We start from the raw sequence: 17,166 nt of genomic DNA on the forward strand, positions 1-17,166 counted from the left end.
TGACTGTTGAGACTAGAGCAACAACCTTGCATCTTCAACAAGCATATTTGTGTAAGAATATGTTTTTATTTGAATGTATGTTTCTACCTTGCTCCAGACGAACAAGAATTAAGTTGGGAGTGTCTGATAGAGCTATAAAAGTACTATTTCCCTAGGCTTAGTTGAGGCTTGTTAATGAATTTTACATGTTAATTATGCTATTTTGTAGGTATTGAGCACCAAAGAGGTAGCATCAACAATTTGGAGTCAATTGGGGTTAATTTGAAGCAAATTGGATTTAAAATGAGCATTCGAGCTTCAAAAAAGGAAAATTATCAAAATGCCCCTATGTACAGTGTCTAAACCCTTGCACAATGCTGATGTGCTACATTGATAGGTAGAACACTCAAAACGCATGGCAGCATCGCAATGTTACCATGGACTTTGACGCAATTCTCCTAAAACGTGCGCGCCTGCCCAATTCGCCGTAGAGTCAAAATGTTGGCATTACCCTTGGCTTATGCTCGAGGTCTGATTGCGGCTAGAGCGTTGCAATGCTCTTATCAGTGTCGCGACGTTGTGTCCTTGAGTATAAATAGTTTCTTCAATTTTTAGGGTTTTTAAAGGGACGTAGATTTTGACAAAGGCCGAAGAAAGGCTAGTTTTCTTCCCCTTCCTTTATCTTTTCAACATCATTAAGTTAGAATTTCAATTTCTTTTGGATTGTAAGTCATGGATTGGATTTTCCTCTTTGATTTGTCTATGAACTAATGAGTAATTTTTTTTATCTAGTTTTTGGAGCAAGAATTCTTTGTTAATTACTTGAGATTTCTGTTTCTTGAATTTTATGCATTCAAAATTTATGTTTTCTTTGAATCAATTTTAATTTCTATAATTATGTTTGCGTTTTTGACTTTTCACCCATAAGCATGCATCACTATTGATTCTTAGTTATATTACGTTCTTTTAGAATGTCTAGCTAAAATCAAATAAGTAGCAATAATTAATTGTGCATTTGATGGATATTCCTAGGATGCATGAATTGCTAGGTTCAAAGATAAATTTGGTTAATTAATTAGGCTATTCAATTGATTAATCAACATAATAGAATCCTAAAATGTAATGCGCATGTTGTTAGTTCTATATGGACACTATCGAACCCAATAGAATTTAGAAGCATGTATATTAATTAGGGAATGACTTTCCAAGCTTAATTAATGCTTAGGATGCTTTCTTAGTTCGATCCTTCCTAGTTGTCCGCCTTTGTAGAGGCTAGATTGGTCAAATCAAACAAGTTGTTGTGTATGCATAAATCGAATGTATATTTAATTTATGGAAGTCAATGATCGAAATTGCATTGAATGTCTCTCTTGCTCTAGAAATTAGATAAATCAATCCTAGTTTACATTTATCCTTGCATTTTAATTTCATGCACATTTATTATTTTATCCACACAACCCTCCCCTCCCTCCCCCCCCCCCCCCCCCTACAATTTACTGCTTTAGTTAGGAAGTTAGCTTAATGAAAAATTAATAGCCTTTCTGTAGGTCTACTCGGACTCACCACTATTGCTACTTCTTTATAGTAACAAGAGTGAGATTTAGAATTATAAATTTTATTTAGTCTTAGGGGAGTGGTTTGCGACACCCATTCTTCTACCGATCAGCAACATGCTCATGAAAAACTTTAGGTGACAAACCTTTAGTTAATGGATCTACCAGCATATAGTTTATTCCTATGTGTTCTATTGAAATTTGACTATTTTGAACTCTTTCTTTCACAATAGAAACTTCACGTCTACATGTTTTGACTTCGTATTGCTTCTGTTGTTTTTGGAATATATCACTGCTGACTTATTATCACAAAATAATTTTAGTGGTCTTTCTATGTCAACCATTATCCGTAGTTTAGTAATAAAATTTCGCAACCATATTTCATAAATGTACACCTCATAACTGAAGGATCTCTTAACGAAGAGTTCCATGAGCACGTTTGGATCGCTCTGATCTCACAGTGACCAAAATACAACAATATACATTCATACGTACAGTTATGCAAACAATTCTTAATTAACGACATGCTCTGAACAACAAAATAACAAGGGAAATAGTTGCCATACCAGTTGAAGACAATCTTCAAACTTCAGAACTCAACGTAGCGAAACCCTCCACGCGATCTACCAACACCCAACAACAGCGTCAATTACAGCAGCACGAACAACTGTGGGGACGACACCATTAGAATAGAGCGTCGGGTATTATTAGAGTAAGAACCCAAAGCGTGGTCTTTGGTGAACTTGGTAGATGAAGGAGGAATACCAGATCGTGTAGGCGATAAGCAAGTGGGAGGGAAAAAGGGCGCTATAGCATAGCAAAATTCTTATCATTTAGGAGAAGCTACATGATCATGTAGATTTTACTGAACGATCACTTAGAAAAAGGTATACGATCGTTTAGCAAAATTGGCACACTATACGATCGTTTAGAGAAGCTATGCGATCGTGTAAGAACTAGTGTGCGATTGTTTAGGCGCGAGGTGGACGATCGTTTAGGTGGAGAAGAACTATCGTATAGGCTCTCAATTCTTTAAGCAATTGTTTTCAATTTACCAACGTGCGCTCTCTCTATTTCTTTTGGACGACGATTCAAAATGAAACAATTTCATTTTTATTTCATCGGTTATAATAACTGACTCATTCCCACTAACCCACGTCCAGACATAATTTTTGGCTTAATTATCATATAATTAACCAATTAATTAATAATAAATATAATCATATTATATTTTTACCCTATAGTTTGATATCACATATCTACTATAGTATTTTCTCCTTTACTTGATATAAATCATATTTATATCTAATTTCTTCTAAAATAATGTATCTCATACATTTAGCCAATTATATCATATACAATTAACCAGTCCAATTATATCACATATAATCGAACTTCCTCTTGTCAATTTGAATATTTTAAATTAACCCAAACATTGGTTCTCGACTTTATTCAAGCTACCCAGGGGACCTATGGCTCGAAGCTCCAACGGTCCGTGAATAGCTGACTAAACTCTTTAGCCACGAGATCCACCATCCATTAACTGTCAGGCATTCCACTAAAGACCAACAGCAAAACTCTTCTTACCACAGATATATTTCTATGTACATCTGATATAACTAATCATGAGTACGATGACCCTTCACAAATGCTCGTAAGTACATCTGGGCCAATTTGCCGTTTTGCCCCTATAGTTACATCTCACTCTTTAAGTACCACTGATTCCTCTAATAAACAATACAACATAGTCCAACTATGTGTGAACACCTCTCGGGCCAAGAGAAGGTGTGTTGCGCCACATCATTCAAGCCCTGGAATCAGTCCTTAAAGGAGCTATCTATCTACTTACCCCTACTTTGGGGAAGGAGTGAATTCCATCTTGTGTAGCTGAGTTCCCAGCTCCCGAATTAGACGAATCCCCAAAATTGTAGGTTTGAATCGGCGACCTGGCCACTCGCACCCATACAAATCAAAGAACCACCCTCAATTGCAGGAGTTCTCAACTCACTTAGGATTGAGGCCATATTACCTATGGTCATCCTAGTAAAGTGAAGTCTCTGTCATGAACGGTGTTATATAATGAGACGTTAACACTTCATGGTCAGGTCTTATACAAACTCTTTGTATAGGACGCCCCCGCTCGCATGTCCCTTATATGAATGATCAGGATCAGACCATCTGTGACAAGTCACAACACTTGTGACCATATCACATATCTACTATAGTATTTTCTCCTTTACTTGATATAAATCATATTTATATCTAATTTCTTCTAAAATAATGTATCTCATACATTTAGCCAATTATATCATATATAATTAACCAGTCCAATTATATCATATATAATCGAACTTCCTCTTGTCAATTTGAACATTTCAAATTAACCCAAACACTGGTTCTCGACTTTATTCAAGCTACCCAGGGGACCTGTGGCTCGAAGCTCCAATGGTCCGTGAATAGCTGACTAAACTCTTTAGCCACGAGATCCACCATCCGTTAGCTCTCAGGTATTCTACTAAAGACTAACAGCTAAACTCTTCTTACCACAGATATATTCTGTGTCCATCGAATATAACTAATCATGAGTATGATGACCCTTCACAAATGCTCATAAGTACAGCTGGGCCAAATTACCGTTTTACTCCTGTAGTTATATCTCACTCCTTAATTACCACTGATTCCTCTAATGAACAATACAACATAGTCCAACTATGTGTGAACATCTCTCAGGCCAAGAGAAGATGTGTGGTGCCACATCGTCAAGCCCTGGAATCAGCCCTTTAGGGAGTTATCTATCTACTTACCCTGCCTCGGGGAAGGAGTGAATTCCATCTTGTGTAGCTGAGTTCTTAGCTTCCAAATCAGACGAATCCTCAAAATGGTAGGTTTGAATCGGCGACCTGACCACTCGCACCCATATAAATCAAAGGACCACCCTCAATGGAAGGAGTTCCCAACTCACTCAAAATTGAGGTTATGTTACCTATGGTCATCCTAGTGAAGTGAAATCTCTGTCATGAACAGTGTTATATAAGGAGGCGTTAACACTTCATGGTCAGGTCTTATACAAACTCTTTGTATAGGACGCCCTCGCTCGCATGTCCCCAACACGAATGATCAGGATCAGACCATCTGTGACAAGTCACAACACTTATGACCATTCCACAAAGCGGGCCGTATCCGTAACGTTACCAGGATAAGGTTTTCCTCCTATATCTATATACTACAGACCATTTTGGTCATCACTCAAGACATGATCCACTTGTATGTCATCACATACATGCTTGAATCACATAAAGATAACCAGGAATTTTAAGTTATTGGTTTGTGGTAAAGCAAATAAAACAAGCAACTGAACAAATACAAGATGTGAAGTAAATATCATATATTAACAGCACAAGCATTCGTACAAACTGTTTACAAACTGCAGGACACGAGACTTTAGGCATTAACCCCAACAATAACATGCTATAATTTTTGCAATCATGATAGAAAAAAGCCATAAGTGTTTGTGTAACACTTTGTCCGGATACAATTCCTCCATCTAACATAAAGATATAGCCTGAAGCAGATTGCAAATGTCTGGGCATCCAATATAATCAGAATCAAAATACCCAATGATCTCTAAAACTTCTTATCTTTAATAAGTTAACATATAATCTTTTGTTCTTTGCAAATACCTCATAACCCGTTTGGCTGCTTTCCAATGATCTATCCCCCGGTTGAACACAATATCTGGACACATATATGTTGAGTGTACATTAGACTTGCAACAGCTAATGCATAAGGAACATTCTACATCTCCTTAGTCTTGAGTTTAGCCTTGATGTATTGACATAAATGAAATTTATCACCTTTAGTGACATGGGTATCTCTTGGTGCAAAAGCTTTCACGCCAAATTTACTCAAAATCTTTTCAATGTAGTTCTTTTGTGACAATCTCAAAATACCTTGTGAATGATCTCGTAGTATTTCAATTCCTAATACAAAATAAGCATCACAAGATCCTTTATCTCAAAATTCTTTTTGAGAAACCTCTTAGTGTCATACAATAAACCTACATCGTTACTTGCTATGAGTATGTCATCAACATATAACACCAGAGAGATAGATTTACTCTCACTAAACTTATGATATACACAATCTTCCACTATATTCACCTCAAAATCAAATGAGGTAATTACTTCATAGAATTTGTGATACCATATAAATCGTCTCATCAATGTTTCCATTGAGAAACATAGTTTTTACATCCATCTGGTGTAGCTTTAAATCAAAGTGAGCTACTAGTGCAATGATTTCCGTATAAGAATCTTTGAATGAAACCAAAGAGAAAGATCTTTGTAATTAATACCTTCCTTTTGAGTAAAATCCTTTGCAAAAAGACGAGCTTTATATCTTTTGATTTTTCCTTGCGAAACCCTTTTGGTTTTAAATATCCATTTACAACTTATGGGTTTCACTCCTGATGGCAATTCGAAAAGTTCCCAAACATCATTGTCTTTCTTGGATTTTATTTCTTCTTTCATAGCATTTATCCACTTTTGAGAGTTAGAACTTTGTAAAGCTTGTTGGAACTTGATTGAATCATCTTTCACCACATTCACATCATCCTGATGTTCTTAAAGAAATACAATATAATCATTTGAAATTGTACTTCTTTCTCTAGTGGATCTCCTTAGTGAAACTTCTTGAAGTTGTTGAGTCTGAACTTCAGGTTCAACAACGGAGACTTCAATGTTGTCTTGTTCTATAATTTGTTCAACACTGAAGTCAGGAATTGGAGCCTGAATGTCATCTATAACCACATTAGGAAAAGAAACTATTTCCTCTTCAAAGACAACTTTCCTTATGTTATCTTCCCCCTCCCCCCTCCCCAAACATAATATCCTCAAGAAATCTAGCATTTTTCATCTCAAACAATGATCTAGAAGTGGGATCATAAACTTGAAATCCTGAGATCATTGAGAATAGCCAACAAAATAGCAACTAATAGTTCTTGTGTTCAATTTTCTTTCATTAAGCTCGTATGACCTAGACTCACCTAGACAACCCCAGATGTGAAGATGCCTAATACTAGGCTTCTTTCCTGTCCACAGCTCTAAGTACCCTATTGAGGATATATATTGCAGTCTTTAGTGTCTCATCCCAAAGAGATTCTGGTAAAGAAGAATGACTAATTATACTTCTTCCCATATCCTTAAGTGTTCCATTTTGCCTTTCCACCACACCATTTATGTTTAGCTTCCCTAACATAGTGTATTGTAGGACGATTCCACATTCCTCTAGGTATTTAGCAAAAGACCTTAGACGTTAATCATCTAATTCATCATATCTATCGTATTATTCACCACCACGATTAGACTTGACAACCTTAATTTTCTTTCCAAATTGAAGTTCAACTTCAGCTTTGAAAGGCTTGAAAACTTCCAAAGATTGAGACTTCTTATGAATTAAATATAGGTACTCATATCTTGAATAGTCGATGAATGGTGGACTGACGAAGAATGACAACTTCTAAAGTATATATAAATATAACCTAGCATCCACGAGAAAAACCCACCAGGAATTTAGTCAATCTTACTAGTATATTTAATACATTGGTTAAAATATTTGCAAACATCTATGACAAATGTTCTAACATATAATTAAAGTAATCATAATCTAAAGTATGGTATATATGAGATAATAACGCAAAATATAAACAAACTAAAAATAAACAATAAACTATAATAGACAAACTCAAATAAGTCAGATCATCATATAAATATTGCATTAGAATGACATATATATCAGGCACCGAGGGAATATATTACAGGCGCACAAGCGATACCTAGTTAGAATGACATACATATCATAATACCTCGGATATAGCATAATAAACAATGAAATATATTACATGAAAACAAATAGTACTCAAAACAAACAATGAAATATATCACATAATAAGTTAAATGCATTTTCTCTCTCCAATTGGAAATGAAGAAAAATATATTAAATGTATTTTCTCTCTCTAATTGAAAATGGATAAAATATATATATATATATATATATATATATATATATATATATATATATATATATATATATATATATGTATTCTATCTCTCCAATCGAAAATGAAAAAAAAAATATATATTAAATGCATTTTCTCTCTTCATAATAATTGTATTTTCTTTTTCCATTACCAAAGAGGCCTCGTAAATAAGAAAATATATATAAAAATCAGACATAAAAATAATAAAAAAGGGTAAATTTATCCAAAAATTGAAGCCTTTATTGAAAAAAAAATCAAAATTAAAGGCATTTTTTAAAAATATATGGGTCAAAGATGTTTTTTTATGTAAAAATCCCTAAATTTAAATCTATATTGAATAGATTAACCCTAAGATCATTTATGCCGAATTGCCAAGAATAATTAACATACCAAATTATATTGAGTGTTTGATGATAGCTTCAAGATGTTAATAGCTATAAGATGACTATTGTTGACTATTGTCTTCCTCAACCAAAACTCTAAATGCGCTTAGTAGAACTCTCTCTAGATGAGATTCAAGAAAGTTTTGGTATATTGGAGACCATAACCATAAGGTCTTTAGGTTCTCATTAAATTCTAATTAACTAGGAATAAGCTTCTACCCATTAAATTCATACTTATGTATCTAGTGTCTTCATAAATAGATCACATAATAAAATAACCCATAATGTGATAAAATATTAATCGACATACATAGCTCATGACGTATTATTATTTAAAACAAACACACTTCACCCACTTAAAGTTGACCCAAACACCCTCTAAATATCAATTACAAATACTGAGTTTGGCAAACTTTTTTTAACATATATAACCAGACATTTAGCTAAAGTTAAATATCAAATTTGAAAAATAACTAAATGACTTTTCATTATTTAAAATAGGTAAACACAAAAAAGACATTATTTTTTAATTAATCAAATGGACCAAAATACCCCATAGATTTAAACAAAATGGATTAAATTAAAATACAAATTAATCCAATCTAGTTAAGTAAATGATGTTTACAAAAATCAAAACTAAAAAATGGAATAAATATATTTACACAAATACATTGCATTTGAAAAATTTTCAATTTTTCAGTCTGGGTGAGATTAAAAAAAAGTGTTGGGATAATAATAAAAAAAAATAAAAATAAATAAAGATGTAGATACGTTGAAAATTTTCGGAATTCAAATTAAATATTTACACAAATACATGGTATTAGAAAATTTCCATCCCTAAGTAAGAGAAAAAAGTACGAGAATTGCAAATAAGCTTTGAGCATAAATAAATTCATCTTGTAGCCTATCGAAACAAATGGAGCAATTCTTTTTAGGAAAAAAAAAGGTTTTAAATAACGTTACAACTAATCTTTCCAATTCACAAAATTGGCTTAGAATTCGAAAATTAAGATCATAAATTCGTAGACTACCATCAAATCTAGACATTTAATCAAACAAAATTTAAAAATTGTTATTCATGATTGAGTTTCAAACGAAGGGAAGAAATCGATATCCAACCCATGGAAGAGGTAAATCGGATGAAAACTAACCATTTCCCATGTCTATAATCAGCCATTGCTCACAATTTCGCTATATTATATCTGCATAAATTTGAGATACTTCCATTTTAGCTGACAGACCGGTTCTCATATCATGGAAGCAAAGGATTGGTAGAGATTTGAGAGGGATTCAGGGAGATTACGTAAGGCAAATGATACTGATACAGCACTCTGCTCTGTTCTGACGTCGCAATGGTAAGCTCCAGAAAACCCCACATCTGTATTTGCTGAAATGTATTTGTTGAAATGCCCCAATGACTGTTCCCCACAGTTTCATTCTCTTTAATCAGCCATGGCCTCGGGATCTTTTTTCTCTCCGTAGGGTCAATTCTGTTAGCCCCCTTATAATTTCTGTCTCTTTTCTTTTGTTCTTGTTCAATTTATTTGTGGGGTCTTCCATAATTTGTTTCTCTGTTCTTCATAGCTGGTGGTTGTCCTTTAAACACCCCTTATTCTCCTCCTTGCCTGAAGGAGAGAGCCATTCCATTTGAGTGTGTCATCATAATGAAATTAGACTTTGTGGGATTTTGGATTTTAGAGAAAGATGGGTGAAATAAAAGTGGATTTTAGAGAGTATCTGGAAACTGGTCCACACTCTTTGATTTGGACATCCTATAGGAGACGTCTCTGATGAAGTCTGCAATGCCTGGTTGTTAGCAGGCAAGCCTGTTAATCATGCAAAAGCATGATGTTATTATTTATTGTTGGCTTGATTTATTTGGTTCTCTTAGGTTTTCTTTTCTTTTCTTTTGTCATTACCATTTAGGTTTGGAATGTAGGTCTAATCATTTGCTGGGTCAAGATGTGGCTTGAGTTTAAGCTTGCAATTTTTGGTTTGGGACAGGGCTGTCAATAACCACTTATATGCAAATTAGCCTCTATATACACTCTAATTTTGTATTTTTTTTTAGTCCATATACTGTATTTTATGTGCTTTTATGTGGCCCCAAAATTGGAAAAACTCTTGTTTCATATATTTTCTTTGTGGATATTTTATTGCGTTTGTGCATTTGTTGGTTATGAGACGAATGAAAGTAACATAGGGGTGAGCATTGTGGATCAGATTTGCCTTGATTATTGTCCAACACATTTATATAAATCTGTTCTTTCCTTGATCATATCCCCCTAAAAAGTAAAAGCTATGGACATAATATCCTTTAAAAGTAGGGCTCTTTTGGTTCATACAAACTTTATGAAGTATGCTGAATTCAATTGTGGATCATTGGGGAAGAGTAAATCTTAGTATTAAGACTAAAGTACAATATCTAAAAGTATTCAGTTAAATGTACTGTTTGTATTGAAAACCATTCAATGTTTCAACACATGATAATTATTCAAGATCAAAATACATTACAAATTTTTTTGATATTTATCTTTATCAATTTCAATACAATCAACTAAATCTGTCAATTCAACTGTTTTCCACAGTCAAGTCAACTCTAGATTGACTTAATTTACACTGGACATTCAACTAATACACTGTCATACACATTCATGATCTTAGTAAGAAAATTTGATTCACACAATGTTAATATCTAAAGAAAATAGTGAAGATCATGACTTGGCTATACTAATTAGCCAAGTTATAGGCAAGTTAATTTCTAGTTGTCTAGATATAGCATACTATTTAATGTATTTAGCTTGTGTTCTTTAAATTTTAGTTTTTAGCTTTTGTCATATATTTTTAAATTGTTCAAATCTTCTTCTTTGGTAATTGACATCTTTAGATTAAACTGTTAGTTTTTATCAGTCTCAAGATAAAATGCTCTTCTGTGTAGCTTTGCAAGATTTTGAAAATATAACTAGTTTCATATATATATATATATATTTTTGATATTATCTAATATTGATCCTCGTTTATTAATTTTGTGACCGTTGATAGAATTTTGACCACTGAAGAACAGTTATCCTACTACAAATATAGGCGGCATCAGCTAATGTAGTAACTTTTCATTTGATAGTTTAAGGGTTTGAAAAACATAAGCTGTTGGCTGATGACATAAAATGACAGTCCAATGTGAAAAGAGAATCACAGTCTTACATGCATCCCAACCAGACGTCATTTTATCTGTTGTTTAACTTTAAACAAGTGGACGTGATGCAGACAAGATAACAAAATTCCATCAACAAGCTACATGACCAATATTAGGTACTTGGTTGTACTGTTCTACCATCTCTGCAATTTACAGTAGATGTAAAATTGATACATCAGTCTCTAGTACTTATGTTTTTGTCATTTTGTAGACTTGTGAAAAAACACTATCTTGTTTGTCTAAAGAGAAAGTGAATATAAGAAGCAAATTCATGTGATTTGTGACAACAGATAGATAACAAATGCCCCATTCGCAGTCAAAAGGGCTTACTCAAGTGGAAGCAACTGTGCTCTTTTTATCATTTCCTCATCTATTTCTCTCTCTCATGTTCCTCATGTGATCTTGTCCCCTGCAATGTTATGCTTAAAGCTTAAACACCAATACTTCAAAATTAATGAATAAAGAAAGCACCGATATCAATTCCATACTTAGCAAGATTCGAGAAGTTTATTTTATATTGTTTTATTGCTTGTGAATTTAGCTTTGTCCAATCAAACTGGCTCAATTGATCCACCATCTTCTTAAATTAAGTCTGGACAAAAAATGAATTTTTTATCCTTCTCCTTTTTAAACCCACCCCACTCCTACCCTTGCTCTAGCCAATCCAGTATCAACACCATTTTTCTGTTGACCTATCAATATCATTTCACTTGACATCCCTCCCCTCCCCTTTCCTATCTCGTTTCTTTTTCTAAATCAGTGAAAATGGTAGATTTAGATTCTTATCTAATTCTTGAACTCTTTATAGAAATTATCTTGAGGTAGGTGAAGGGGAAAAAATTCTTGTAAGGAGAACTTATGAAGACAGAAAGTGAGGTGAGTGAAGAACTTGTATGAACTGAAATAAATGAGCGTCTATAAGTTTCTTTTCTTTCTTTCTTTTTTTTTTTTTTCATTCTTCTAGTCATACTTCTATCTATGTCATAAATGGAGTGACTTGCTTTAAAATGAAAAAAGCAAACGTAACTTCCTTCCACACGTCAAGAAAAAGACTCCCACACAAAATCAGTTTAAGTAGGCACTAATTTACCCAATGGTTTCATTGGTAGAAAGTAAAATGTCAAAAGTTAATAAACTTTTGGGTAGTTGATGGTGTACCAAAGCTTTTCGGATAGGCCCCATGCCAAAATTTATGCCTAAAGTGGAACATGCAGCTGCAAGCTCCATTGAGAGAAACTGAATTCAGGAACAAAGTAAATCGATCATTGCTATTGATGAAAACACTATAAATACTTATGAAAAGTTTATCGTATTCCTCACCTCGACTTGATTCTGTAGTGAATGGACGTAATTGATAGTCTCATCCAACACCATTGCCATACCCATTGACTGAAAAAAGAAAAAAATGGAAATTTTGTTTGAACTTGAGACTCCAATGTTTTGATACACAGGACAAGGAAAAAAATTACCTTGTGACAACCGGGAATAATGTTTTGCAAACATTTTAGTTTGTTGTTGATTTTCTCTCTTCTCACCTGAAATATGAAAAGACCGTTTTAGTATTTGACTATTTATTTATTGATTTTCTATATACAAGACCAGTATACTGTATATCAATCCATAAAACAAATTGTGTTTAGGAAGAAACATTGTTTTAGTTCAGGAATATACCCTTTCTGCTAAACTGTGACTATCGGTAGCTTGACCTCTTTTTGCTCTAACATGAACTACTTCTGCAGGCTTTTCTTGTTCTTTCTCACAGTTCCTTCTTTTCCTTCCTCCTCCCAAGTTCTGAGTAAACAAAGAAACAAATAAGAACACACATCTAATGCTCAAAGAGAGAGAGAAAATAAAAGTTCAAAACAATAGGAAAAATTTGTTGAAGAATTTGACACTTGCTTTTGAAGGCCTAGCGTTACTACTGTCATTTCCAAAAGCTGCACAAAGAGTTCCTGGATTGCTTTCTGATGCTTGTTTTGTTTTTCTCTTCATGGTTTCTTGAGCGCTATCTACAAGTAGACTACTTCGAGTTATCACCGGAAACTCGTTCTGACATTTCAGTAGGGTAACACAAGGAAAATTGGAAAGTGAGCTCGGTGTTGTGTTTTCTGGTAACTGGAAATGGTAGCTCCAGAAGTTTTCCATTGAGAATTCTGTTTCATTGAAACCCTCTAACATGCTCTCCGTTGCATTAGAGAGCTGGTTTATGACTTCCATATTCAAGCCCCTTTCTTCAGATGCTTTGGAGGACTTGAAGTGTTGCAGGTGGTCTTGTTTAAACTCTGTCATGATTGAGTTTCTCAAAGTTTGCAGGCTTAACTACTTATATGAATTATTTAAATCAAATTGGCCAATAAAAATCTTGTATTTACCAGTTGGATGTGGATGTAATTTATGATTTCCTTCAAAATTAAGTAAATGAAGATCATTACTAGATAGTTAGCACTTGTGATCTGCTTCATACACAGCCTCATTTTCTGATGTTGAAACTCCCTGGTTAGTAGGGTCCATGATAAGGATATACATGTTATCTAATATGTATTGGCAAATGTAAGCATCTATTATTGGTTTGATTTTCTACTGTTTGTGAAAGGAGAGAGAGATATATCAAAATTTTAGTGCAAAGAGGAAGTAATAAAGCCATAAAGAGGCAAATTGAAGATAAGAAAACAGATCTTGTTTATCTCGGACTTCTTTTGTATGTCTTAATATTTTCTGACCATGGCTGCTTTCATATTTTTTTTTCCTTCTTCCTGACTTTCCATAATGAACAGAAGCACCCTTTTGAGAAGCCTAGCTAGACTACAGATGATATGACGCAGAAGCCGACTAAAGTAGCAGGTAAACCTTATTTTTTTCAGAAATTTCCTTCCTTTTTGATAATTTTTAAATGCTTTTTAGACGAATATATGGATATATTGAGTTTGTTGGAAATTGGTAACTGGTTGGATGATTAGTGCTCTCCTTGGAACGAAAAGGATGGAAATAACATTACTGGCTCCTAACTGCTATTGATTGTGATGTGAAGCACCAAAACCAAGCTGAAGACAGGTCTCTTTCTTGAAACAGAACTTGCATTCATTATTGTTGCTGCCTACTGATAAGTTTCCCTTTTTAAGAAAACCATTTTAATTATTTTTTTAATGATATGTTTGAATAAATACATTTTTGACATGTGTCTTAGATAATGTTTGGTGAATAGTTGAGTGTAAATTGGTGAATTATGTGAAGTAAATGCTAATTATTAGAATGAATTTGCTTTGGGGGTGGATGGAGTTGGACGATCTGGATGCGCCTTGTCTTTCTAAAAGTTTGTAAATATCTGCATGAATAAGGTCATTGTTCTTTGCAGTTGAAGTTGAAGAAGAAGAACAAAATTGAAAAACATCTTTCCACTATTTGTTTTCTCGAATTTTGAAGCACAATCATCACTAGCATCAATAATTTATTTATTTAAATGCTAGTCCTGATGCATCTTTAAATAAATAATCAGAATCTAATTCTTTCATGCGATTAGTGATTATTTATTCAAGATCCGCTTGATATACACTTGAGAAGTTGTCAATTTTTTTTTCTTCTCTCTTTATTTGACATCGCATTATTAAAATCAAGCCAAAACTGTAACTCAACCTCCATCCTGGTCAAGTAATACATCTGGAAGTGTCCAATCATCCTTGTTGTCATCAGATGGAGCTCAGAGTTAGCTGTGGAGAACATGAACACCCCATCACAGCAAATGGTGATGTCAATGTTACAGATGGTGGTTCTTAGGCAGGAAGATTATTCAGTCATGATTTCATGAGTCTGATGTTGTTGTAATTACCCCCCGTAGGTTCAAGGATATTCCTTTTCATTTTGGGGTAAGTTTATCGTGTACATGAATGTAACAACTTTTTTTCTAGTACAAGTTGGGAGTGGGAGGATTTGAATCACAGACCTCTTGGCCCTCAATACATACAGATATCAGTTGAGTTACGTTCTTGTTGGCATGAATGTAACAACTTACTTATATAGAAAAAACAATATATATATACTGTAGTGTGGAGGAAAAAATAAAATTGCCCATCTATTATGAACCGCTTTCATATTCATCATTCTTTAGCTTAGTATGATCAGATTTTTTCTATCCCCCCTAGCTTTTCTAGAATGGAGGCCCAACAGATTTGGCATTATATCAGCATAGGTTTGTATTTGGTTAAACCTGATTATCTCATTGCTTGTCATAGCCATTATTTTTAATACCACAAGTGGAATGGAGGTTTGGAGATTTGAGCCTAACCTCTGCTTTGAAGTGAAGGAGTACGTGCCAATTACACTTCAACTTCTCATAACCATTTTTAGACCTCTGTTTCTAATCTTAATCTTAATGGAGCCTCTAACAAAAGAAAATGCCTTCTAACAAAAGAAAATGCCTTGTGAAGTTGCAAATTGCTTACAAATTTGAGATTTTCACGGGCAAGCCCTTCCATACCGTCCACTTGATCTTTCATACCCTACAAAAAAGTGGTATAAAAACTGATTCAGGTAAGCCTTTGCTTCATTTATAATGAATACGAGAGAATGTAGATAGGGACACAACACATACATTTTGAGTTTAAAAGAGGAACATAAGTTTTCTTTTTCAAGCACATTTTTAGTGTTTTCTCATGCAAAAGATGATCCAATTTTTTGACATTGGAGTTCTGGTTCAAATAATAACATTTAATTGCAGCTTTAAGACTCTGGATGCACAAAGGAAATGTAAGAACTGATTTGAACTACATTGTGTTCAATGTGATCTCACTATATGCACCGCTAAAGAAGCTTAAACATTACCTAGCTTACCCTAGCTACAAGAATGGATTTTCTTCTCTTCTTTCTTTACCTTATTTTTTAAGTGTTAATAATTGTGCAATACTTTTTATCTATCATGAAAACAAGTTTAAGTAGCTAAATTGATTGACCAATGCATATGTTCTTGCAGTTTACAAAAGGAAGGAAAAGCAACTAATAATTGAAGGAATTTAGCATATTTGAAGTGATTTAAGATATTTCTGCGGTAAACTATTTGACAGGAATACTATATTAATGGTAAATTAGTACTTAGCTAGGGAGGTTGTTATGCTTGTTTCTTCTCTATTTCCACCCTTTTTTCTTCCAACTATATAATCCTACCCTCCATCTTACCCACTATTTTATATCAAAATGATACAACCCTGATAAGTTTAGAGAGAATGCGGATACAAAATTTTAAAGAGATAAATGGGGATGGATACATTGAGGTTCCAACCAAGGGATTGAAAATTATCTTAAATATTAGGGATGACAAGAGAAATAGTAAAATTTAAAGTTTCATTTAGAAAAATGGTAAAAATATTTCAAAGTTATAAAAATAGCAAAAAAAAAATTAAATAATAGAAAATACAAATTGGTAAATGACGAAACTACTCCAAAGACTAACAACTTGAATACAAATAGACAATGCTTCACAAACAACTTGAAAACTATAAATACACTCTATCTAAACTTCTAGAAGCAAAAAAAAAAAAAAAAAAATTACAATCTCAACCAAAAACTAAAAAACAAATAGCATAGTCAAAATCTTAGAAACAGTTTGAAAATCTAAAAACTTGCCAATATGGTCCTCACCGAGAAACAATTGGCGACTGCTTCTTCAATGAACGACCACGATGGTGTGTCTGTGGTGCGATGGTCATCGGTGGTGGCATGCGACTGCGTAGAGAACTAGTCGATGGTAAGAGAAGAAAGAATAGAAGGTTCTAAAGAAGGTGGTCCAAGATGTGACTGTCATGAGGAGGGTATGCTAGCATAGAATTTATGGAGAGGTTGTGGAGATGTTATGGCTACAAGCTTGCTGCAAATGAGAAATAGGAAAGAGAGAAAGAAAATGATGGATAAGAAAGAGGTAAAGTAGAATTAGGATTTTTAAATATATATATATATATATATATATATATTTAAATATGTAGGGAGGAAAGTGCTTAGATTTTTTTTTTCACAAATTATAAATATATTGAAACT

General features: G+C 33.6%; 2 protein-coding genes and 1 long non-coding RNA gene across 21 annotated transcripts in view; 1 reads left to right on the forward strand and 2 right to left on the reverse strand.

The window, feature by feature from the left end:
* Nucleotides 1-9,394, reverse strand: part of LOC120086755 (uncharacterized) — a 22,702-nt gene extending 13,308 nt beyond the window's left edge. For all 3 annotated transcript variants that reach the window (XR_005484317.2, XR_016530471.1, XM_090315166.1), the window contains exons 1-2: nt 9,256-9,394; nt 9,104-9,154 (exon numbers count right to left, since the gene is read on the reverse strand). Coding sequence is in view for 1 of the 3 variants with exons in the window: in XM_090315166.1 (XP_090171292.1) it covers nt 9,104-9,129 (26 nt within the window). In the remaining 2 variants the exon portion in view is untranslated. The remainder of the gene's footprint in view (nt 1-9,103; nt 9,155-9,255) is intronic.
* Nucleotides 8,776-15,120, forward strand: LOC120086742 (uncharacterized). Of its 11 annotated transcripts, XR_016530480.1 has the most exons (6): nt 8,862-9,082; nt 9,185-9,307; nt 10,995-13,410; nt 13,920-13,986; nt 14,103-14,196; nt 14,833-15,120. It is a non-coding gene; the product is annotated as an uncharacterized LOC120086742 (long non-coding RNA). The 11 variants fall into 11 exon arrangements; XR_016530490.1 differs by having other exon boundaries at nt 8,857-9,082; nt 10,995-13,256; nt 13,341-13,410; nt 13,920-15,120; XR_016530492.1 differs by having other exon boundaries at nt 8,852-9,082; nt 10,995-14,196; nt 14,758-15,120.
* Nucleotides 11,249-13,434, reverse strand: LOC120086709 (transcription factor BEE 3-like). 7 transcript variants are annotated; one of them, XM_090315114.1, is made up of 7 exons: nt 13,045-13,434; nt 12,817-12,936; nt 12,615-12,680; nt 12,466-12,534; nt 12,304-12,381; nt 11,476-11,554; nt 11,249-11,288 (listed from the first exon to the last, which is right to left on the reverse strand). In XM_090315114.1, the coding sequence occupies exons 1-6, from the start codon at nt 13,432-13,434 to the stop codon at nt 11,516-11,518; spliced, it is 762 nt and encodes a 253-aa protein (XP_090171240.1). In that variant the 3' UTR covers nt 11,249-11,288; nt 11,476-11,515. The 7 variants fall into 7 exon arrangements, 6 of the variants coding, with proteins under 6 accessions (XP_090171240.1, XP_090171272.1, XP_038899434.1 ...); XR_016530386.1 differs by having other exon boundaries at nt 12,466-12,680; XM_090315146.1 differs by lacking the exon at nt 12,304-12,381.
* Nucleotides 15,121-17,166: the final 2,046 nt, after the last annotated feature.

The sequence above is a fragment of the Benincasa hispida genome, chromosome 1 (assembly GCF_027475165.1).
Source record: "Benincasa hispida cultivar pf3 chromosome 1, pf3_genome.v1.1, whole genome shotgun sequence".
Classification (NCBI taxonomy): Eukaryota; Viridiplantae; Streptophyta; class Magnoliopsida; order Cucurbitales; family Cucurbitaceae; genus Benincasa; species Benincasa hispida.

Excerpts from the sequence above, each read along its gene's own strand:
- LOC120086709 (XM_039043481.2), bottom strand. The coding sequence starts at position 13,434 with ATGACAGAGTTTAAACAAGACCACCTGCAACACTTCAAGTCCTCCAAA. Across the intron at positions 12,937-13,044 it reads GTAACGCTAGGCCTTCAAAA|AACTTGGGAGGAGGAAGGAA; the intron begins GCAAGTGTCAAA and ends TTGTTTACTCAG. Across the intron at positions 12,382-12,465 it reads CACTACAGAATCAAGTCGAG|TTTCTCTCAATGGAGCTTGC; the intron begins GTGAGGAATACG and ends TCCTGAATTCAG.